Genomic DNA, 23,407 nt, shown 5'->3' on the forward strand with positions numbered 1-23,407 from the left:
GGAACTTTTTTCTAAAAATCCTCCACCGAGACCATGAAAGCTGATCCACTGTCTGTGGATCGCTTTTAAGCAGCACACAGGGTCACTGTTCCTTTAGCTCACTGACACTTTGTCCCCGGACACAAACAGCCCACATGTGCACACCGAGAAACCAAAGATTTCAGACCAGCCCAGCCTTCCAGTCCAGTCTAATCCATCTTTGCCGTCCAGTCCAAATCATTTTTTCCAGTAGGTCCTTTTTGGGTCGGTCCAGTCCGGTGCGGCCCCGTCCAGGTTTCACGGTTCTTCAAACAGCTGGAGGTCCAGCCTGACGACGATCTCTCCTGTGGGAACCTCGTGGAGCAGCAGCCTCTTTGTAATTGGTCCTTTAGAACCCTGGTCCTTCTTTATTTCCGCCAACCGGATTTCTGTCCTGCCCAAGAAGTCTGGAGATGAAACGGAAAGAGAACAAAACCATTTGTACTTTCTGGAAGGGGCCGGCAACGTCAAATCAAACGACTGAAATCAGCGCGCGACCGTCACCGACCGTCAGGCGAGAACTGGTCTCGTTCAAACACAGTGATACAGAGGACATCCTGTTCCAGGTCCTTAATAAAAAACTGACAGTTGGAATTCCACTTAGGATTCAGGGTGTCCTGAAAAACAGACAGAAAACAGTGAAATATAAATGATAACAGACGCATTTATGTTCCTGCAACTGCAAGAGTGGTTTACTGCAGGACTGACTGACTGAGCTGGGAAGTAAATTATTATTATTACATTAATATGTGTTTGATGTAAAACTTTTACCTGTAATGTTTTTGTGATATGGCACTGGGAACCCATGGTCACCTCACAGTATGGGTTACTCTTTCCTGAAAGTATAGAGAGGAGGGATAATACAGATTAGAGGAGATTACAGGATAACAATGAATGAGTATCACAAACTCAAAGCTAGGTTATGTAACTAATAACTGAAAATCAGCCTTTTTCCTTTCCCAAATTTCAGGAAAAGGAGTTCACAGGTACCGTGGGAGCGACAGGGTTTGAGCTCAATTCCCTCCACGATGTTGACCATCAGTCTGCCGATACCCGTGGCCCTCTGAGAACGCACTGAGGCAGAGCGACAGCGAGGAGTTAGAGATATTTCTGAACACCGTGAATCTGAGGATGTTTGTTTGAGTGGGATGGATACCTAGATACGCCTTCTCCCGCTTCTTCTTCTCCGTCTCTATGAAGAGCTCTGAAGCTGCCTTAATTTTCTGAACCCACGCCGTCCTGAATAAACACACACACACACATTTGGAGACCAGCAATTAAACACACATCTGTTCATATTCTTCTTTTTTTTTTTCTTCTAAAGATAACGCTAACTTAATTAGGCTTCTTAAGGTTAATCCACCAAATTAAGGGTGACTTTCAGCCCTGGGACGGTTGGAGAAAATCCCTCCAGGTATTTCACTCTGCCTGACGGCGTGGGGCCGTACTGTGGGGCGTCTCACCTTTCATTGATGCTCTCGGCTCGGAGCGTGTAAACTCTGTCTATGTGGGAGATGTGGAACAGAGGCTCATCTCCTGACGGGTCCGTTGGCAGCTTCACCAACACCTCATTTAGGAAGATCGGCTGAGAGTGAACAGAAACCTCAGTGAGTGGGATTCACACAGAGGACATGTACATGTATGTATGCTGCTGCTGAAGGTCCAGCTCACAAACTGTAACCCAACCCACAGCAGGTTTAACAGAGTGTGTGTGTGCGTGTGTGTGTGTGAGAGAGAGAGAGAGAGAGAGAGCTTACCGTCTTGTACATGCGGTACTGCAGGTGTGTTTTTGCGGAGAAGACTTTGTCCGAGCCCGATGAGCCCAAAGGTTTGGTTACCTGTGGGGGTGGAGGGGACATTTCAAAATAAAAGCTGGAAGAGTGGGACGTCCACCAATTGGCTCCTCCATGTGTCAAAGTATCCTTGGGCAAGATACTGAACCCCGAGTTGCTTCTGATGTATCCATTGGAGTGTGTGTGAGTGAGTGAGTGAGTGAGTGTGTGTGTGTGTGTGTGTGTGTGTGTGTGTCCTGTCCAAGCTATTGTCCCCTTCAGAGGACTGAAAATTGGAAACAGCACTATCTAAGTGCCCGTCCAGTCCAATTCAGACTCGTAGGGTCTAACAGATGAATGCAGGTGCAGAAACTAAACGTGTGTTTGTGTCGAGGTGTCAGACTCACCTGTGTGAGCAGCAGGAAGTCGTTGAACAGGAAGCCGTAGAGCTCTTTGCTGCTTTTGGCTTTAAACAGCTTCCCGCTGTGGAGGAACTTCCTGGGACCCAGGCAGTTGGTGACGGAGTTAAACACCAGTTGCTGAGGAAGACGCAGAGAGAGGTTATCGCTATTGTTTCCTAAGTAACCCATCGATAGTTTATCCTGCAAAATCTCAATCAATATATGATTTGAGATGTTTATCGTCCAAGCTGTGATCTCCTTCCAAGAACTGAGTTTAAATAAAAAACATTTTTTAAAACAGCACAAAAACATAAGAATCCAAAGTGATGACTTCAAACTGTCGTCTGCTGATCTGTTAAATTTACGTTGCCTCTGATCAGATGAGCTTAGAAGGACATGAAGTGGATCTGATTTGAGTTTCCAGCAGATCTGAATGAAAATGGTCGGTGATTTCCTCGCAGGTGTGTGTGTGTGTGTGTGTGTGTGCGAAGGGTTTCTGTGAGCAGCTGACTGTACCTCTGACAGGCCCTCACACTGAACATGAGCCTGAATCCACTCCAGGCGATCCGAGTTCTCCTTCTCCCTGACGCCCTCGTTCACCTGAAAAAAAAACACAAAAAACACACACTGAACAAAAACCTCCACAAATGCACCGAGTGAAGTTCCAGCTCAGGAATAAACATCAACACCTACTAAGAGTGAAAAACCGCAGATAAAGTCAGTCTGAGACGTCCTAAACTGTCCACCATATGGAGGATAAACCTCACGTGAGCGTTAATGCCTTTCCCCTCACACCATCCTCGGGTAAGCAGCCTTGTTGATAAAAAAAGACGGCAATCTGCATCTCTCGGTTTCTTTTTCCAGTCCAGCCTCAGACTCGGGCAACGGCACACATCCATTCAACATTTTCACTTTAAGTCCCGCGTGAAGCCAAAAACGAACCTTTTTCAGGCTTGAGAATTTCAGGTGCACATGTCCTGCACTTAACAAGTTATGAAGGTTCAAATATGCTGAAAAATGTGAATTAAAAAAAAAAAAAAAAACACAAAATTTCAGCCCCACCTCCGCACACTAAGCCTGTCACTCAGTATTTATAGTATAAAGGTATGATTCTGCATGGCTTCATGCAACATATTAAAGTTAATGCACAATCAAACAAACAAAAATCAGCTGTTCTGAGGGTCTGTTTGATTGTTTTTCCTGAAATGATCCTTTGAGTCCTTTGTTGTCATCTGCTGGGTGTTAATGTGAGAGGTGTTCATAAGTTACGGGGAAAAAAACAACAACAACAACAGATGTCAGAAGTATACTCGTGGATATGCAAGCAGGCACACATGAGTGGTTCTTTTAATACTGCTTGTATGTCATCAGTGTGCATACTCGAGGACGTGTGAACTATAACTCAGGCGTGAAGCCTGATTTTTGGATTCATGCATTTGGTGCCTTTGAAGAACGTTTAAGGAAGCCTGAATAATTAAAGACTTTTGCAGCGGCGTGGACGTCTTCTCGCGTTCGGGGCTCACCTGCGAGCACAGCTCCTCTGCCTTCTCCAGAGCTGCTTTCAGGTGGCTGTGGTCTGGGTGGGACTCTGGAGTGTTTTCTAAAATCTGTAATCAAGGAAAATAAACAGACTAACTGGAAAGCAAAATTCATGAAGTATGAGGGAGTGTGATCTGTATGTGCGTGCGGATGATGTACGTACATTTTTGATAATGAGGGGGTAACGCGTGACTCTCTGCATGGGCTTGAGCAGGAAGCTGGACAGAGGCATTCCCTTACACCGGGGATCCATGGCTAACCTCTGACACACAGAGAGTGAGAAAATTAAATCCACTTTTCTGCTGTCCATTAAAATTTGATCTGCACAGCAGTTGGACAAAAACAGAGGAAGACCAAGGGGATGGTCTCTCCAGCAGCAAAATAACATTTATTTAATTTTTCCTTGACAATTCCAATCTTCCTAATCCAGTTAGATTTGCACCGGCGCTTCTCGTTGACATGACCTGCATGAAACAACACAGTAAGAACACGCTGGGCTGCAGTAAAATCTGCATTTTGGAGTCCAGCTCCTGGACGTTATGCTTCCAGTGGCTGGATTCTCTGTGCTGGTGATTTAATTTTAGGAGGTGATGCTAAAACCCTGCACACAGTTCCCCTGTAGAGGGCGCTGTACCTTGAGGAAGTCTTTGATCTCGGGGTTGTCGTCGGTTTTCTGTTGAATGAGCGTGGCTCCGTTCAGCTGACACGAACAAAACCTAAACACAAGAAAACATCAAGAGTCATGAAACACATGCGGTCGAGGGGGAGATCACCCCCGCTGGCTGATTCAGGACCAGAGACGGCAGGCAGGACCTGATGTACGGCTGCATGTGAGGAAGCTGGTTGGTCAGGATGTCACCAATCATCTTCACCGGCATCCGATCGCCCGACATCTTCTTCCTCACTCTCAGAGCCCTGCAGAGGGAAAGTTTCATCACTGCAGACAATATTCATGGAAATTATAAGTGCACTGCAGCACACTGTGTGACACTGTGTGACAGCAGGAAAACAGAATCATTTGAGTTTTGCAAGTCAAAAACATGCAGAGAGATGCAAATGTGTCGTGTCGGGTGAACGTCCGCCCGCGGTGCGCGTTTAGCTCAGTTGTGTTTACTTGAGCAGTTTGATGTTGCACATGATGAGCTCCTTCCAGTTGACGAAGATCATGGCCACTTCCTTCTCCGTCAGCAGCTCGCACTCCAGCAGAGGTTTGTGGAAGATCTACACACACACACACACACACACACACACACACACACACACACACACACACACACACACACACACACACACACACACACACAATTTTACAAGGGGAAATCGTTTGATAAACAAGTTCAAATAAAAGAAAAAATTTAAGACAAAATGCCACTGAAATTAAAATTAAAATAAACCAGCCACTATTAACCCTAACCCTGTGCTGGTGCCACTCAGTGATGGACTCAGTTAAGTGGGGAAAAATGAGATCAAGCTGTTTATTTTCTGGTTCGTAAGGAAAAAAAAAACTTTGTTCTGTTGATATTTTAAAGGACTTCATTAATTTGTGTCTTTAATGCGGGTTTATAGGTTCAGCCTGAGATGTATTTTATTTTTAATAAAAGTTATTATATAATGCTTTTAGCAGTCCTGCCCACTTCCTATTAAATTTGGCTGAACTAGCAGTGCTAGATAAAAATTAAAAAGCCAAAACAAGAAAACAGGAGCAGGTTTTTCTGGAGCAGTGGGATTGTTGCTGCTGCCAGACTCAGTCTAATGCTTGCTGCTAAAAAGTCTGAGGTAAACAGGTAGACTAAAAAAAAGCTGAAAGCAGAAGAATGTACAGTAAAAACTAAAAAGCATGTTAGCTTTTAGCATTCCTATAACTACCTAGGGGCTTTTATTTTGAAATAAGCTCTTTCTGTGTTTTGCTTGTCACTTTTAAAGCTCAGAGCTGCACAGCAGACACCACACATGAGGAAGCCTTATATCTTATATCTAGCATGCTTTTCCCATCAGGCTTTGGAACAACCTGCCTGCAGAAATCAAGCAGTCACTTCCTGTGAATTATTTTTAAAACTAATTTTTATATTTTCTTTTACATGACTTGGATTAAATATATAACAAACCTATACTATGTGTTCTTTCCATTTAAATTGGTTATTTGTTGTCATTTATTTACCTTTATTGTTTGCAAAAAAAACTGTGAATATGACTGAAATAAAAGTCATTATTATCAATATACAGATATATATATATTTTTATTTATAAGGGCTGGAAACTATACTTGAGCGCACACGTGATCATTTAAAACCCCTTCTTGCTGCAGTCCTCCTAATGCTGTGTTTTCTATATTCCAGCTGTGTGCCACGCCTCTTTTATACATGCATCCCCAACCATGAAGCTCCCTCCATCACCGTCATCTCATCTCCAGATGCGTCTGAGAAACTGAAAAATCTTTGGAGGACAATTTCCACCTGACGGGCAGGAGGACGGCGGAGACACGAGGCAGGGAACTGAGTTTACCTCCGTGACGAGCTGCAGGTCGTTGACGTAGTTCTCCTCTGTGACGATCAGCTCGTGGATGTACCCCTGCCTCTTCCTCTCCATAGGACTCAGCATGTCCAGCAGATGCAGGTCAGCGCACCCTGAAAACACAGCGACACGCGCACACACAGAAACACACCTGCCGTCAGTCAAATGTCCTCAAACGTGGAAGGAGAAAACAAAGAAAACCTGTCGAGCTGTAATGATACATACATACCTGTGATCAACGTGAAAGCATTTGCACTAACACACCTGGAGGAGTGCTTACTGAATGTCAGTGGATGTAAATGTGCTGCTTTTTGACGTGTGTGAGGTCATTTGTGGCACTGATTTGACAGCACTGACCTCGAAGCTTATGAGACACTTCTCACTAAGAAACAATAAACTAAGAAGTAACTGGTTACTTTTAAACTTTCAAGTTCAAATTTGTGTCCAGGAAAGATTTTTGTGCTGCATGGCTCCCTTTCTGGCCACTAGGGGGCATACCAACTACATAAAGAAGCCAACAGAATAATAAATCTCTAATTAATTCGCTGTAGAGTTGGTGATCTCTTCCTCCCGGCTTCATCACTACAAGACACCACTTTCACGTGACAGGAAATCATTCAGTTTGCTAAAACTTTAAGGAGGATCTATTATACTCTTCTTTGTTTTTTTGTCATCTCCTGTTCCAGTGGTGGATTTATTCAATTAAACACAGTCAGATAATCAGGGAAGAGTAGGTATGTGACCCAAAGGCTCCGGCTGCAGACGTCTGTAAACTCTACAGGTTTTTCTAATCGCTCATGTTGAATGATGCCATACGAAGAGGATATGCCTAATATGGCTGTGAGCACCCCCATAGTATGATGCCATTAAACAGGGATACCTCTGATATGGTCATCTCAGGCTCCCAGCTTTGAGTCTGCGAGGGGCAGCCAATCAGAAGAAAGATGCATTCTTTAAGCTGTGTATGGGGCATAGAAGAGCAGGGGAATATGAATGCTGATGTTGCTGATGTTACGGTGCTGACTTTTATTTCACTCAAATGTAGCTTTTTTGGTTAGTGAGTGGTGAAAATTGTGGATTTTGGGGCTTCTGAAGTGGCAGAAAACACTGGAAGACCATCAGCTTAAAGGGAAATGGATGCATTAGGAGCTGCACCAACGCCCAGTGTGAGATAAATGAGGATTATTCTGAACTGTGACTCATGCCTCATGGTGTTGGAAACCTTTAAGATACTGGACCAACAGAGTCAAGGGTGTGAAATCGTGTGTGTGTGTGTGAGTGTGTGTGTGTGTGTGTGTGCGAGGATGAGTAAGAAGGCGAGTCGCTGCAGTCTGTCTCAGAGCGTTTAATCATCAGGACCAGTCAGATTCACCACGTCATCCAAATCACCACCAAAATAAAAGCTCAGATTTCATTTATCAGCGCTATGCTAACATTCTATACATTTCATTCATTTAAGCACCTTCTCCTTCTTGTGTTTCTTTTTTTTATACTTTATGAATCTGTTTGTCCATAAAATTGCTCATTCATGCTTTACTTTCACTCATTCACTCACTCATTAACACTGACACCGAGTGCAGTCTGGTTACATTTGGCTTGGCTGTTAATACACTCACTCATCCATTCATCAGATTACTATTTATATTTATAAGATGCATCACCATTACCATTCATCAGATTATGTAAAGTTCATACACAGTTTTATTCATCTTTTTAAACAAACCAGACAAGATCAGAGCCACACTTCAGAGTCTTTTGCTCGGCTGCACCACAAATGAACCTGCAGCACTGTAAACTCCCCAAATTATTTAAACTTAATGCTAACGAGGGGGGAAGGGGGGGCAGGTGTGGCAGGTGTGGCTCTGGTCCAGGCGGGTCTTTGATCTAATGTAAAACTCTGACTGAGAGAAGTCTCGACCATCGGTTCCCAAACTTCCCCTCGGACCCTGAAAACCAGCAGCTGTTGTTAAAAAACCTCCCAAAACAAACCCGATTTGTTAAAACACCAATGGTCTGGCCTCATCAACCAATCAGAGCACTTCACCTCCAATACTGACACACTGAGGAGCCAATGGGATCCAAGCAGGGTAATTATAACAATAACAATAATAATAACAACAACAACAATAACTCTATTGCTTATTGTATAAAAAAGTTGCGTAGTTCAAGAATCATTTCATTCATTGTTTGTGTTTCTGAGGGTAAACATTAAAATCCCAATACTGTCATCAACAAACACACAACAGAAATATAAATCTAACATGGCAACCCCATTATCTTAATACTAGTCTGTCGCTATGGCAACAAACAGAGGGGAGGGCGGAGCCAGGACGGAGGTCAGCATCTCTACGTCCTCCGACACGGAGCTTCTAAACTTGGTAAAATGACACGAAGAAAAAGACGTTTTCAGGAGGTAATTAAGATAAAAACGCTGAGTGGGAACAAACAGGTGCTTGTTTGTGACGCGCAGGAAGAACGGGCGGTAACGAGGCGGCAAAATAAAGCTGCGGTAAAGGTGGACTCTTCCACTCCTGGAGCACATCGGTTTTTAATACTTGGTCAAGATGTCACGAATCTGCGGAGCCCCTGGAGCCACAAAGGTGATTCGCAAAAAAACAAAACAAAGAAAATCTTGCCAGCACAATTTATCATGCTGTGTGATTTTAATAAGATGAAAGTTCACATCTGCATGAATTTATAGTAAATTATCCGCACCAGACAAAGATTTTAAAAACTAACTTGGACAAAATTTAAACAACTTGGTTACATTAGCTCCAAATAACCTGCCTGGATAAGATTTCAGTGAGTCCAGACTTCTTGACGCAAAGTTTAAAAAAGCCGTGTGCACAAGATTAAAATAATGTGCAAGCGCGAGATAAATTACTCGAACTCTGGGAGACTTTAGGGGCTCCGTGCGCTTCACTTCCTCTTCAGAAGTTTTTGTTTCATAATGATGCGGCGAGAAGGGAAGCAGAAACTTAAAAATCAGCTGTTTCAGTTTGACACTGAGCTGAGAGATTCTGATGCAGCGCAGAGAGAAAATGCACTGAAATCACTTGTAAATACGGCTAAACCTCAACTAAAAGAAGCTGTTTAAAAGAATAGTCCAAGTTCCCTTACTGCTTTAAATGAGATGATGTCTGTAAATACGAGGCCAGGAGTTCACCGGCCTCACTAAAGAAGCTGGGGGGGGGGGTTATTTTAACTGGAATGACTCAAAGATGCGAGCCTTTTTTCAATAAAGCCCCGCCCCTCTGCTTGTCAGGTCAGTGTTCATCAGTTTTCTCATAAATGTGACATCCCATCATCATCATCATCATCATCATCACCATAGCAACAGACAAAACAATAAACATGTAAACAAAAACAACAGAACAAACATTTAAAGTTAATACATATTCAGAATGTTAAACTACGACGGATAAAAACATCATCTGTGTGTGTATGTGTGTGTGTGTTAGCCGGTATGCTAAGCAGCATGGCTTTTTTTTTTTAAATTCCAGCTGCTTGCTTCCTTCTGTGCCTCCTTCCCAAGACAGGATGAAAGGAGGACAAGCTAGCAGAAGGCAGCGGCAGTGAGGATTGAAACTTAGCCTGTAACTGCTGTGGGACACGTCTCAATGCTGCCTCACTTCCTCTCCTCTCCTGCCTCCTTTAGAACGAGGAAGGGAGGGAAGAAGACGAGGAGACAAGGAAACAGAAAGCAGGAAGGAGTCTTTGGTGTTCAGGAGAGGAGAGTAAAAGACTCTGGCATTGAGACTTGTCCTCCAGCAGATAGTGGGTCTTTCTGAGAAGCTGTGGGAGGGGGAGGGGTTAGTGAGGGAGGTGGAGCCAGCATTTCTGACTGACAGGCAGCTGAACCAATGGGAGTGGGGTTAAAAAAAAATAAAAAATAGGAATGAGAGGGAAGAATGAGTTGAAAGATTCTAATGAGTCTCCCATAAAGCCACAAAACGACCCACTATCCACTTTACCACGCCAGCACAGGGCCGAGAACGTGTTAATGTGTGTGTGTTTGTGCGTGCGTGTGTTTACAGTCACTGTGATCCAGTCAAAACATGTTCATCAGTCCAATCTTGGATAAAAGGAGATCAATAGTCTCCTCCTTTCTCCCTTCCCTCATTATCTAAGCATCTTGGAACGGATAAAACAGGAAGAGAACAGAAGAAGAAAAAGAAGAAGAAGAAGAGCATGTAAGAGGAGAGGAGTCCTGCCTACTGATCTCCCTCCTGCTGAACAGTGCTGTTTGCAGCCAGAGCCTCAGATAAACAGAGTTTGGCCAAGTCCAGTCAGAGCCATTCAAAGGCAGAGATCTCGCCAGCAGAGGGCGCTTTAACGTTACAGTCTGTTAGTCTGTCTGTCTGTCTCTCTTTCTCTCTGGCTTCTACTGGTGGAGAGTCGCCATTTCCGGGTCATGTGACCTCTTGCTGCTGTCCCATTGGTTGAGTGGCCTAGTGGGCGTGGCCTAGTGGGTCTCTTTGAGGGCTTTGAGGAGAGGGGGGTTCTGGGTAATGATATGATCCTAGAGAGAGGACAACAACAACAAACATCAACAAAAACAACTAAACAAAACAACAACAACAACAACCAGTCAGACTGCTAGGTGGGTGGAGCGTGCAGCAAGGCGGAGAGTGTGGAGGCGTGGTCTAACCTAGCATAGAAACAGAGGAGCTAGAGCAGGCAGAGAGTTTGCACGAGATCGTTTGGAGACGTTCATGTCGAGGCCGGGATCCTGCACCAGTTTCAGAATCTAAATTCATGCTTTTTAACGAGCCGTAACCACTGACGTAACAGCCGGTGTCATCACATAGTATATATTATAACTACTTTAATAAACTTTGGCTTATCAAATACCCAGAGAGAACCTGAAAATTCATAGATTTCTGTCAAATACAGCAACACCGACTCTGCTGATAAATGGGGACCAATCACACGTGTTGCCCCTGGAAACTAACACACTGACTTATTTTTTTTCAATAAAGCTTCACATTTACAGATATCAGCATTTTATTTACTTCCTATAATCTGTGAGCAACATCGACCACAAGAACCCGGTTCTGGTTGGTGCTGTTTTCTTTTAAACGTTCACTTTGGAAAAGCAAACACTTTGTACTTTATGAACTTTTAGTTATTAATTTGTTACATCGTGTGTCCCACATTTGAGACTTGGTATAGATACATGTACGCACATTAGCCTGCCATTATGGTAGCACTTTACACCCTCTGTAACACACAATGTGAGGCCCAAACGAGCACAAAAAACAGGGAAGCAGGCACGCTGTGAGTTTCTCTCTCACTTACACACACACACACACACACACACACACACACACACACACACACACACACACACACAGAGCCCAGCCAAAGCTTTGATGGCAGAGTGCAAACATTTGAACGAGTGCCACACCGAAAAAAGTGCACACAAATTGTTTGTTCAGGGGATGGTTTTTATATTTGTAATTATTAGTTAGGTGACTGTTGCATTGCTTTACACCAGCTTCAGTCTGCTCGAACCAAAGAGTTAAAACTGAAGAAAAATGTTCCCTTGGTTCTGATCTGTTTTGCTTTACTTTATTTCGACCTGAACTCTGGGTTACCGATGGCCCCCACTGGCCCGCAGGCCTCAAGTTGAGAACCCTCCCTGTACACGGACACACAATCCTATTCCCATCTACTGCCAGTGACTCTCTGCTCTGCTCTAGAAACTCTATGTCTATGGTGGATCATGCTGAAGGGACACATGCAGGGAAGAGGGGGAACACTTGCACACTAATGCATGCAAATCTACACACACATGCACATACAAACACACACACACCACCCAGGGGTGGTGTATGGCTGGGAGGTTATCAAAGAGGCCCAAAGGAGTGCCGAGGTGAAAGGTGAAAGATCAAATAAGTCTGCGGACGGGGGTCAAAGACTGAGACAGCATCTCCACACCTGGCTCTGGGCTGTGTGTGTGTGTGTGTGTGTGGGGGAGGAGGGGGAGGGGAGTGTGTGTCTCAGTGTTTAAGTGTTACACTACTTTGTGTTAACACTGTGAGTCTGTTAGTATGTCTGTATGTGTACCACGGAGGAGGTGATTGATGTGTGTGTGTGTTTACTCACACTGCGTGCTCGGGTCAGTATCTGTGGTGAGTTTGACGTAGTTGCTGGGAAACAGACCCTCCCTCCCATTGAGCTCGCCTTTCCACCAATCACAGTCGTCTTTGTTGAGCACTGTGATCACCTGACCCTTCTGGAACGCCAGCTCATCGTCGTTCTGCGCCACGTAGTCGTACATGCCGATGACCTGACAGAGCGCTTCAGGACCAGAGACAGAGAACAGGGACGAGACGTCAGGGTGACGGTTTAACAGGTGACGTCCTCGTTTATCATCAGATTTTTTTTTACACCTGTGTGACTTTTCTTCCCGGTGTCCAGGTTTCTCTTTGTTTTCTTCACGTTCATCACTAAATATTAATACCATCATATCTGCTTAATTGTGTCTCATAAAATCTTTTTCATCCAAAAACAAAAAAACACAGTTTATTTACGCCAACAGCACATTTTTGAAAGAAATTTCAGCATTAATGGGACCCAGTTTTGTGACTGCAGTTTTCTAGAACAGCTTTACAAGCATCATAGTTCAAAATAATCCATTTTTAATCTTGTTCTGATCCACTGAAACAAAGTTGGCTTAGCCTACTTTCTTCTCATTGCCTGCACCCTACACATAAAAGGTGTGAACAACACGTGGGTGGAGCTTCTGATGATTATATTAGGGAAACCCACCCTCACTGACATCATACAGATCTAAAAGTATAACCGAACTGTGGAAACAGGGAGTTTAGAGTCTCTTGTACATACGCTGGCCTCGCTATTTAGTCTTCTCCAGGCCCGATCATAGATAAAAATTTTATATTTCCTTTTTTTTTTTAAATCCATGAAATATGAGAGGACCTCATAGGCTGTACATAAAGATGGGCAAAGCTATCATGATGTCACCTAATTTGTGGGCTCCCATTTTAAATCTCACCATGTTAATTTTTTTATTTTTTTAAACTTGACATCACGAGCGAGGATCGGATCTGGTTCATCATCAATTACAAGTTAGCCCGCTACCAAAACAGACTACATTATGATCTGTTTTGCTCTACATGGGGTCATAATTTAAAAAACAAAAACCAAAGACTTTAAACTAGGAGCTAAGACAATGAATACATAGAGCAAAAATGAGCCCCCTGCTGGCCAGCAGAAAGAATGCAGTGCCTTTTGTATAGGTATGCCCCTTATTTTCCAGCACATGAACTAAGGCTGCGTTTCCATGAGTACCTACTCAGTGCGGATTGACTCAACTCGGCACAATTCGCCACAGTCTTTTTTTGTTTCCATTGCAACTGAGCACCACCTCAATGTGGATGTAGTCGATACAGCAGCGTGGGCAGTAGTCTCTTGACGTAATTTGTATGAGACTCAAAACACAACGCGACAATGGATGAGATGGAGGCAAGCTAAAAGCTAATGCCAGTTTACGATTGTCATCATGCGTAAGTCCCCAGTACAATGTTTTAATGGATGAAGGTCATCATTAATACCGCCAAACATAATCAACTCAGTGTACTTCAAAAGTGCTGCCGTTTGCATACTTTCGGCAACAATTACCGTAATAACCCTACGTTGGATGTGAAGTGCAGTTTCTCAGCTTTCAGAAACTGTTTGAATTTTTCCAATAGGACAAACCATTGCGTAATAACAGTAATTCAAAGTTCCTTTGATCAGCCGCCTCAGCGCTCGGTGTTAACTAGCTGTTCACGGCTAGCAGGGACAGGTAACGGTGCTTCAGCGGCGATCGCCCGGCAGTATAGGGTTATAATATGTATACTGTGTGCACGTTTCAGATGGCTCTCTTGTTGCAAAAATACCGCTGCAAACTGTTGGTCTGGGCATTCAACCGAGCCTCCCCGTGGTTCCTCCAGTTTCTTGCTGTCGGTTTTTAAAATGGCACGGTTGATTCTGGTGAAGGAGTCGCTCTCATGACTCAGTTAGTGACGATACTCCCTGGCCAATCAGTGGCATGTTGTTCTTCTGTGTCACATTTTCAGATGGCCTTGGATCGCTTGGAACCCTGGCTGCGTGAGTACTAAAAAAGTACCTGGTACCTGGTACTAATGGAAATGCCTACAAACCATGCTGAGCCGCGCTGAGTAGGTACTAATGGAAACGCGGCATTAAGGATCTATGAAGGTGTTGTGGTAAATTGTGTGGATTTGCTTTTGTGTGTTGCTGTACCTGTGCTGGCAGGAGCCAGTTTAGGAGGGGTGGGCTCTGTGGGCGTTGTCTTGCTGGTGCTGGGACTGAGCAGTTTCACATAATTGGCTGGAAACCAACCGATCTGACGCTTTTTCCCTCGAGCCTGGACCAATAAGATCACAGCATGCCATTAGCCAGAAACCAATATGTAAACAAATAATAATAATAAAAAAGAGCAGATAATTCATTTAGGCTGTTTCTGTTTATTAGGAATGATGTCTAAATTAAATAAAATGATAATGACAAAAAAAATTATACCTCAGACAATAATAAATATTTGTGTCTATATTTGATGGATCCATTGCAGAGATTACCAGTATAACTATCCTTCTCTACCTCATTACAGTTTGTCAGGTAGAGACACTGTGGTGGATGCATTTTGTCATGTATTACTGTGCTTGTGTACCTGGAGCTCGCCCTCCCACCAGCCCCCCGGGTTCTTTTTCCTGATGAGGATGAGCTGTCCCGGAGCTAAAGTTAGCTGCTCTGCTCCTGTAGCACTGTAGGGGGCGATCACCTGAGCGATCTCTGAACGGGAAGAGGAAGAAGTTTTTTATTTCTGCACTTTTAGCCTCTGACACTTTTGAAAGTTTAAACACAAATCAGGCAAGTTCTGCTCCCCAACCTTGACACACCAAAAACAAAGATGAGTGAATTAAGACATTTACTGACTACAGTTTGAAATTTTTATCAAGGAAAATCACAGTGCAGTTTAGCTGCAGTGAACAACACTAAAGGCCTACCTGGTTTCTTTCCAAGGCTGCCCGTCTTCCCTGCTGCTCCCAGTGACTACAGGCAAAAATGTAGTCAGTCATTGGAAATATTCACCTTAAAATCTTCTATTCTCCTCACTTGTTCAAAACGAGCTCTCACCTCTGACGTGGAGTCCCGTGGTTTGACGTAGTTGGACGGAAAGACTCCAGTTTTTCCTCCGACCATGCCCGTCCACCAATCACCTTCTTTCCTCGTCACCACGACGATGTCACCTTGCTGGAAACTCAGGTCCCCCTGCTCATTGCTCTCGTAGGTGTACATGGCCACATATTCTGTACCAAAGCATGCAGACAGAGTCAATGACAACAATCAATCTGACATTTCAGGAAAAAATCTCCACATCTGCGTTTGTTACCTTCACCGGACTCAGAAGGTTTTGTTGGGGAGGGGGAGGGACGTTTTCCATTGGGTGGGCTTTCTGATGCTCCTGTTTCACTAGGAGAGATGAGGGGAAAACAACAACAACAAAAAAAATCAGTAAATATATTAAATAATAGTGTTCAAGTGCATCAAGAGCCCAAGCTACTTAAAGTACAACAATAATCACTGTTACTGTGGCCCTTCATCCAACTCTTTTTATAGATTATTTTCTTTTGGTGTTTTTTGGCCACAGCAGCCGTTATTGGACAGTGGGCAGAGACAGGAAATGGGGGAAAGATACAGGGGAAGACATGCGGGCAAATTGACGATGGGCCGGGACGCGAACCCGCGCCGCAACGCGGCATGTGTATGTGGTCGCCGGCTTCACCACTAAGCCACCCAGGCGCAACTATAGATGATTTTTTTTTTCAACCCACTGAGTCGATTATGATTTTATTTTTGCTAGCTGAAGCTCCTCAGGTAACAATGGCGTCGAGGCTACAAGTTCCTGTTTATAGACAGCAAATAAAGATGAACAAATGGATCACGTTCTGCAGAAGCTGTGCTTTGTGTCTGTCTGAATGAACCATTTAAAGTTGATAGTGCTAAAGTAGTAGTTATACAATCCTGTGTTTTTAACTTTGACAACAACCTTCCAGCAGACTTCTGTCCTCCTTCCCACTCTGTAATTTGAAAAGCCTGAAGTGACAGCAGTTCCCGCTGCAAAGTGCTGACTAAGTGCGACTCCTTGAAGCTTTTTGACATACTTTGTGTTTTTGCCACGTGCCGCAGCCACAGCGGGGGCCGTCGTGGTGGCAGAGATGAGCTTCACGTAACTTTTGGGGAACCAGCCTCTCTGTCCGGTCTGCAGTTCACCTAACCACCACATGTCCTGCTGCTCCAACACTGTTATTATCTGTATTAAATAATAAATTCCGTTACAACAATTATAATACAGCACAAAGAGTAAGAAATTAATAATGAGGGGGTATCTACCTCATTTTTGTTGAAGTTCAGGTGGTTTTCTTTCTTTGCTCTCCAGGGATACAAAGCCTGAGCCTGAAGACCCTCGACCTTCTCTCCCTGATAGAGAATTACAGCCATTATTAGCAGCACAAAGAGATGCAAAACCAAAAGAAATATGTTTTTCCTTGTTACCTGTCCCAGCACCGGAGAAGGAGAGGAACCGGTCGTCATAGTGGCGGGTGTGAAGGCAGAGCGCTGCCGCAGCTGTGCTGAGGGAACGCTCAGAGATGGATTCTGACTGGCTGAAGAGGTTGGCCACGCGTCCCAGCCCTCACTGTCTGACTGGCTGGTTGTGTTTGAGGGCCAGCTGGAAATACATGCAGATCAGGAGTATTGCAGCTATGTGGATTAATATAACGTGCATGTGAGCCAGTAAGCTACAAATAAATCCTCAAAAGTTAGTGAGACTTTAATGAGACTTACGTTGTGCTGAAGTCTGCCCAGTTGCTGTTAGCAGAAGACGTGGTGGAGGAGGAGGTGTGTCCTGGGGCTGGAGGGGGTGTAGTCATTGGCTGCTGGGTTGAGGAGGCTGTGGCTGAGGCTGTGGAGCGCAGGCTGATCGGCGCTTCGCTGTCAGGTATCCGTTCTGCATAATTGGCAGGAAACCAACCGGTCCGCCCTCTGAGCTCACCTCCCAGCCAACCGGGCTCACCTGTTTGCGACTCATCGACCTATTAGAGCAGAGGGATGGGATTAGGGTATAGCTCAGGCACCCAAGGGACACAAACTCATGAAGAAGTGTGTGTCATGTCATGTTCATGTTCAACAAAAGCAGAAGCTGTTCAGATCCAAATTAGTGGACGAATGAAAAAATAACACGTGGTGCAAAAAGATCCCAGGACTCTGCCCAAAAATAATACCCGATTTAAATTTGGCTCTTGCACACGTTGCCTCCTTGTGCAGCTCTGACATTAGGGATGCTACCGTGGACCTTAAACATCCTCAAACAGAGCAGTGCACCATGGGGATTGAAAATGCAGTTATGTATAGATAACAGACTGACAGCGCAGAGGTACTGCTGCTGCAGCAACCCTGAAGCAGATATTTAATGCCCAAAGTGATGATGCAAAAGGCTCAAATGACAAGAGATTGGTCTGTTGGAGTTACGGTATAAATTCCATTCTGTTTATTATAAATTATCATATCTTCTGTTTGTATATTTTCTATAAGTTGTTTTATGTACATATGATACTGTTGTTTTTATGTTTGAAATGGGAACACGTGGTGGTATTTCTTACAAAGGAAGTTGTAGTTACCTGCAGGCTGCTCTCAGCCTGCAGAGAACACATATAGGATACGTGTCTCGTATACGCCATGTTACATGCGCACATGTCACAGTATGCTTACGACCATATATGGTAAGGAAAAAGCCAAGAATGTTGTTTATTACATGCTGTAAACTGTGTTTGATGTAACCCACGTGATCTTATTGTGAAAATCCGAATAAAAGCGCTGCGCAGGAAGCAGTTCGCCAGGACAGATAACTTCCGCTCAGCCGCGAGCTGAGTTCAAGGAACGGATCTCTCCTCCTTGCGCAAGTTCAAAAGAGTTGTGTGTTTGTTCTCTGAGTTTTTAAAATGATCTGAACCTATCAGGTCAGATTAAACCATAACTGAAAACCCCAATTAAATACATTTTAGACTATCTGCCATAAATATAGGGAACTGTAGAGGTATGATCAAGATTAACAGAGCCATTAAAAACGTAAGGGATCATAAATGACTCCACTTGATGGGTTTTAGTGGCTAAATCTTAGCTTCCTTTTTGCACTGTGAATTTGCTCCCCGAAGTCTGACTGAATGAGGAGTTCTTGGCCACACCTGCACAATCTTTGCTCACCCACAGTCCCACATATCAGCTGTGGCTCTCTCCAACTTGATCCTCTAAAATACATTAAAGGGCTGCTGTGGTGAGACAGTGAAGGTGATCCATGTGAGGATGCAATTGGTAGAAACGAGCATCTAGTGAGCAGACTAAACGTAGGAGGAGTGCTGGAAGCGCTGCTGAGGTGCACAAAGAGACAATACTGAGAGGCAGACCGGACAAATATAAAACAGGTCTGAGTTTTTTGTTTGTTTGTTTTAGGGCAGTAAATCTGACACTTGCTCCCCACAATCCCAACCAGGATCTCATGTGTCAGAAATTACACTACAATAAATAATGTTTCACTGAAATGTGGCCACAATGTGACAGGGAAGTGGGACGGAACAATGTGATATGCTTAAATGAAAAATGGAAAACTGCAAGCTGGGACGCCTTCTTTGTTTACTTTCTTTATATGGGAAGAAAAATAGCTTTTATACTGTAGCCACCCGTCTTTGGCACACTCACAGGTTTCCACGTGAACTAAAAAAAAGCCCAACATTATGGATCTGAATGCAATGACTTAAAAAACAAAACAAAACACCACATTCATCCACTGATGAATGAGTATGGAGGCGACATGAGATGAAAGGGTTTCTGGCTGGTGGAGGCACATCACTGGGCCGGGGGCCAAAAACTTACCCATTCCCCCTTCACCTTCAGTTTGCACAGCAGAGGAGAGAGGAAAACGTTAATACACACACACCACACAGCCACACACACATAAGCACCATCAGACAGAATAAGAAACACACATAAATATAAAAGACAACAAGACACATGTATGGAAGTCCTTTAAGTGACTAGTGAGCTTATTTTAGTGAAGCACAATTCCTCTGACGTCTTAAATGAGTACTTTTTTATGCAAACCACATACCATGATAACATCTCCGGGGACAATACTGATCTCATCATGGCTGCGAGCGTCAAACGGATACAGAGCCCTGTAGTACACCACCTTCACCGGCTGCTGGTCGAAGGCGCTGGCCGAAGCCTTCTGGTCAAACAGACTGGGAGCAGGAGCAGGAGCTTTATCCACTGTAAAAAGCAGAGAAATAAAAATATGAGAAACAGATTACTGCTGATCAAACTACAGGACCACATTTTCATGAAGCACTTCCTGGTGGACAGGAATCGGGCTTCCTTATCACTAAAGTCAGAATTCAGCATACAGAGCTCAGTGTGCTGCTTTCCCCCTTTTTTAAACACCTATCAGAGCAGATAGTTTTTTGAACGAGTCAGTGTGGGAAAAACAAAGGTGTTGTTTGCTGTTGCAGAGCTGAGCTGTCAGAACAGAAGTACCAAAAGCTGAGCCTGGTTCTGCTGGAGGTTTCTTCCTATTAAAAGGCAGTTTTTCTTTCCCACTGTCACGAAGTGCTGCTCATCAGGGGTCATTTTGATTGTTGGGTTTTCTCTGTATTACTGTAGGGTCTTTCTCTTACAGTATTAAGCGCCTTGAGGCAACTGTTTCTTGTGATTTGGCGCTATAGAGATAAAACTGAATTGAAGTCAACTGTAAAAACATGGTTTTGGTGTTTATGGATAGTTTCCACCTTCATAATAATTGCACAACTGGTGAACTCACCTGTTTATATTTTGTTGAGGTTTAAAATTTGTGTGATTGGTGATGTGACGATCCTAACATACAGGTGGATGCTGACACAGGTCGCTGCCTGCTGGGTGTCACCTCAACTAAATCAAGTGGTGGCAGTGAACCCACACACTGTCATTCTGGTATTTGTGCCTTTCTGGAACTTTTTAATTATGTGACAAAAACATGGGCTGCTGAAGAGGTCTGTGCTCCAGTTTTAATGAATGAAATTGCTGTATTTTTATTTGTATGCCACTCAGCACTAGTTAGCAGACATCTGTCTCTATGTGACACGCCTGTTCAGTCTATGCATGCATTTGTTATCATTAGCGGACAGCTCAGCACGCCATCCTCCTCTGTGAACACTTCTGCTTTTAAAAAAGCAACATGGCGGTGGCCGAAATTCAAAGGGTTTAAAACCAGAAGCAGTTAACCGGCGCGTGACTTCACGATGGCCATGTCCAACACACCTGCCGAAGCCCAGGGGTCCGCCGGCTGGCTGAAAAGCTTGTTTAGCTTGTCTTGCATATCCTTCTTGCCTCTGCCCTCGTCCTCCTTCTCTTCTGTCGATCCTGCTCCCTTTCTGCCCTCCTGCTCCTCCTCCATTCCTCTCCTTTTCCTCTCTTCCTCTTCCTGCGTCACTCTGTTCAGCCATGCGTGGGGTGCGGAAACAGAGGCAGGGCTTGGAGCTTTAGGAGCAGAGCTTCCTGCTTCCTCCTTCCAGGCGGCACCTTCCTCTGATGACAACCTGTGACAGAAGAGGAGGAGAAGTATATTTAAAATGGCAAAGTCATCAGATTTTAACGCGATTTGACTGGTAATTCTATAAATGCAGATTTTAAGTGCCACTGAAATTAAAGCAAATTTAGAGAACGCTTTAAAACAACAGACTTGACTTTATGACCTCGTGGTCCGATATCACATCCACTTCATTCTTACCTGCCCTCCTGCAGCTCAGCGGACTTCCTCTCGCTGGGGGCTTGTATGTGAGACTGTGTGTGAGTCTGTGTGTGTGTCTGTGTGTGTGTGTCTCCCTCCAGCTCCTTCTGTTTCTGTCTCTGCTGCCGGCTGTGGATCTCTCTCAGCTCCTGCAAAGCATCACGGGATACAGGAAGGAACAAGCGATGAGGAGGAAGTGGGGTCAGAGGGCTGGTTGCTAAGGGTGTCCATCGACAACAAACAAGAACAACAACACCGGCAGTAGCAGCAAGTTTGCATTAGTCAGGTGAGTGAGGCAAGCTCCGCCCTCTTACTGTGTCACAGGGATAATGAATGTCACCGCTGGTAATCTTGTTTTTTAAACTGGCCGACCAGCAGCGAACCAATTTTGAAACAGGACGTTAAACTTTTAATGAACAGCTTTTCGTGGCGTGGTGGCCGCCACTTCAGTGTGGAGGTGTATGTGGATGCAGAGTTGAAGCCAGGAGCGGCGGGATTATGACCTGAATGGCATCACTGAGACAGATTTCAGGATGTCACGGATTACCTTTAACTACACCTGCTAAATGATGTAAAAGTTGATTCGTCTACTGGTTCTTGAAGTCCGGCAGGACAAAAGCGCTTTCTGCTGTCAGCAGATGTGTTGGGCAGATCTCATTGGCTAGCAACATGTCAATCACACATCATTACCCACTGAGCCTACCTTGGACAGCCCTCCTTTCAGACACATAATGAGACCATAAATTCACCAGGAAAGTGTTTGCAGAGGTCACAGCAGAGGGACCTCTATAGGACCAGAAATCTTTCTGAAGCCACAAATTTTGCCCCCTGCTGGCCATTAAAAGAATGCAGGTTTAAGGCACTTTCGTGCTGCCTTCATTATTTATCTGCTTTAGAACCACATACACAAGTGGGTTCAATCAGAATTTGTAAGGATCAATCACAAATAATAAAAACAACTGATTTTGGACACTTTTTCCTGCAGTCTGAATGTGCACTGACCAGTTTTTTTTAGTGCCAATGATCCCAAAGACTGCAGCAAAAAAATAGCAAGCAAACTGCAAGAGGGGTGTAAAACTGAGGATTCGATATCACAAAATTTTTTTAATATGCTATCAGTAAGTGGGAAGGTGTATTTTTTGCCACAGACCTGGCCCATAACAGAGGGCTGCGGTCATGACAGTGGGGCGGAGCTTGCACAACCCACAGTATGTTTGTGGGATGGGTTAGAGGAAACAAAAAAATGGGAGGGAGGGGACTGAAGGGAAGTGAAGGGAGGAGGGAGGGGCAGTTCTGTGTAGTTATGACAACCAGCTGTGCCATTAGAACACACTCTGTTACTACAACAACACCACAAGGCAGCTGTCGTGTTTCAGCCAAACAACTGATGTGAGGAAACCTTGGAGCAATCAAGAGACACGAGGAGAAAAACTACAAATGTGGAGACAGAATCCTCCAAATCACCTGAAACAGGAAGTGGAGGACATGAAACAACAGAGACTACACACATATATACACACACACACACACACACACACGCACACGCACACACACACGTCCATATCAAGTCTAGTTTACCGTAACTTTAGCCTGGTTAACTTCTACTAGCTTCTATGTGTCTGGCTGAAACATAATTTGATAGCATTACAGTACAGCAACTGTAATCTAGTATCCCAGCATAGCAACAGTATAAAGTCACCTAATTTAATATACCAGCTGTAATTTTAAAGGGACAATTCAGGGACACAAATCAGTTAAAATTTTTCACCTATGTGGAGTGCTCTTTATCTTTCTACACTGTTTTGGTGTGAGCTGCACACTTACGTTTATGTATTTACAGACAAAAGCTACGACTGTTCCCGTTAACTTCTGGCATTCATGTTTGCATCACGTCACGGCCACTAATGCACGCTACTTCCTGCACAGCGACTACGGCTGACAGACTGGAGTTCAGTAGAAAGGTAATGGTAATGATTTCTAGATGATTTTTTTTGGTATTTGGAGCTTTCACAAGGCGAGGGCCATTTAGTTCCATTTCATCGACAAAGATCTCCAAAAACTGGGCAACTGAGACCAAACAAAATGTAGACAGATAAAGAGCTCTACAGGGAAAGCATGTAGATTTTGATTTTGAGCTGAATTGTTCCTTTAACTACAGGAGCATAGCTAGCCAACTGGTAAGAAGTGAGCCACCACCAGCCTAACAGAAGAAAAGATGGGGCACTAAAAAAGGAAAATAGATGAGAAATTTAGGGTGAAGAGAAGAAGAGACAGAAAGGATGAACAGTCATGAAGAAAAATCAAGAAAGGAAGAAGAA

At 44.1% G+C, this 23,407-nt stretch overlaps 1 protein-coding gene across 1 annotated transcript in view; it reads right to left on the reverse strand.

The window, feature by feature from the left end:
- Positions 1–276: 276 nt before the first annotated feature.
- Positions 277–23,407, reverse strand: part of itsn1 (intersectin 1 (SH3 domain protein)) — a 51,831-nt gene continuing 28,700 nt past the window's right edge. The window contains 29 exon segments of the mRNA XM_030747753.1: positions 277–425; positions 527–635; positions 790–854; positions 1,009–1,092; positions 1,175–1,257; positions 1,482–1,603; positions 1,776–1,856; positions 2,198–2,329; positions 2,708–2,791; positions 3,715–3,798; positions 3,894–3,992; positions 4,365–4,446; positions 4,544–4,645; positions 4,845–4,951; positions 6,233–6,354; positions 12,353–12,547; positions 14,516–14,639; positions 14,943–15,064; positions 15,280–15,325; positions 15,410–15,582; positions 15,666–15,745; positions 16,438–16,586; positions 16,667–16,753; positions 16,829–17,003; positions 17,120–17,367; positions 19,202–19,216; positions 19,437–19,597; positions 20,621–20,898; positions 21,090–21,238. Of these exon segments, the coding sequence (XP_030603613.1) occupies positions 277–425; positions 527–635; positions 790–854; positions 1,009–1,092; positions 1,175–1,257; positions 1,482–1,603; positions 1,776–1,856; positions 2,198–2,329; positions 2,708–2,791; positions 3,715–3,798; positions 3,894–3,992; positions 4,365–4,446; positions 4,544–4,645; positions 4,845–4,951; positions 6,233–6,354; positions 12,353–12,547; positions 14,516–14,639; positions 14,943–15,064; positions 15,280–15,325; positions 15,410–15,582; positions 15,666–15,745; positions 16,438–16,586; positions 16,667–16,753; positions 16,829–17,003; positions 17,120–17,367; positions 19,202–19,216; positions 19,437–19,597; positions 20,621–20,898; positions 21,090–21,238 (3,507 nt within the window).

Source organism: Archocentrus centrarchus, chromosome 15 (genome assembly GCF_007364275.1).
Source record: "Archocentrus centrarchus isolate MPI-CPG fArcCen1 chromosome 15, fArcCen1, whole genome shotgun sequence".
In the NCBI taxonomy this organism is placed as follows: Eukaryota; Metazoa; Chordata; class Actinopteri; order Cichliformes; family Cichlidae; genus Archocentrus; species Archocentrus centrarchus.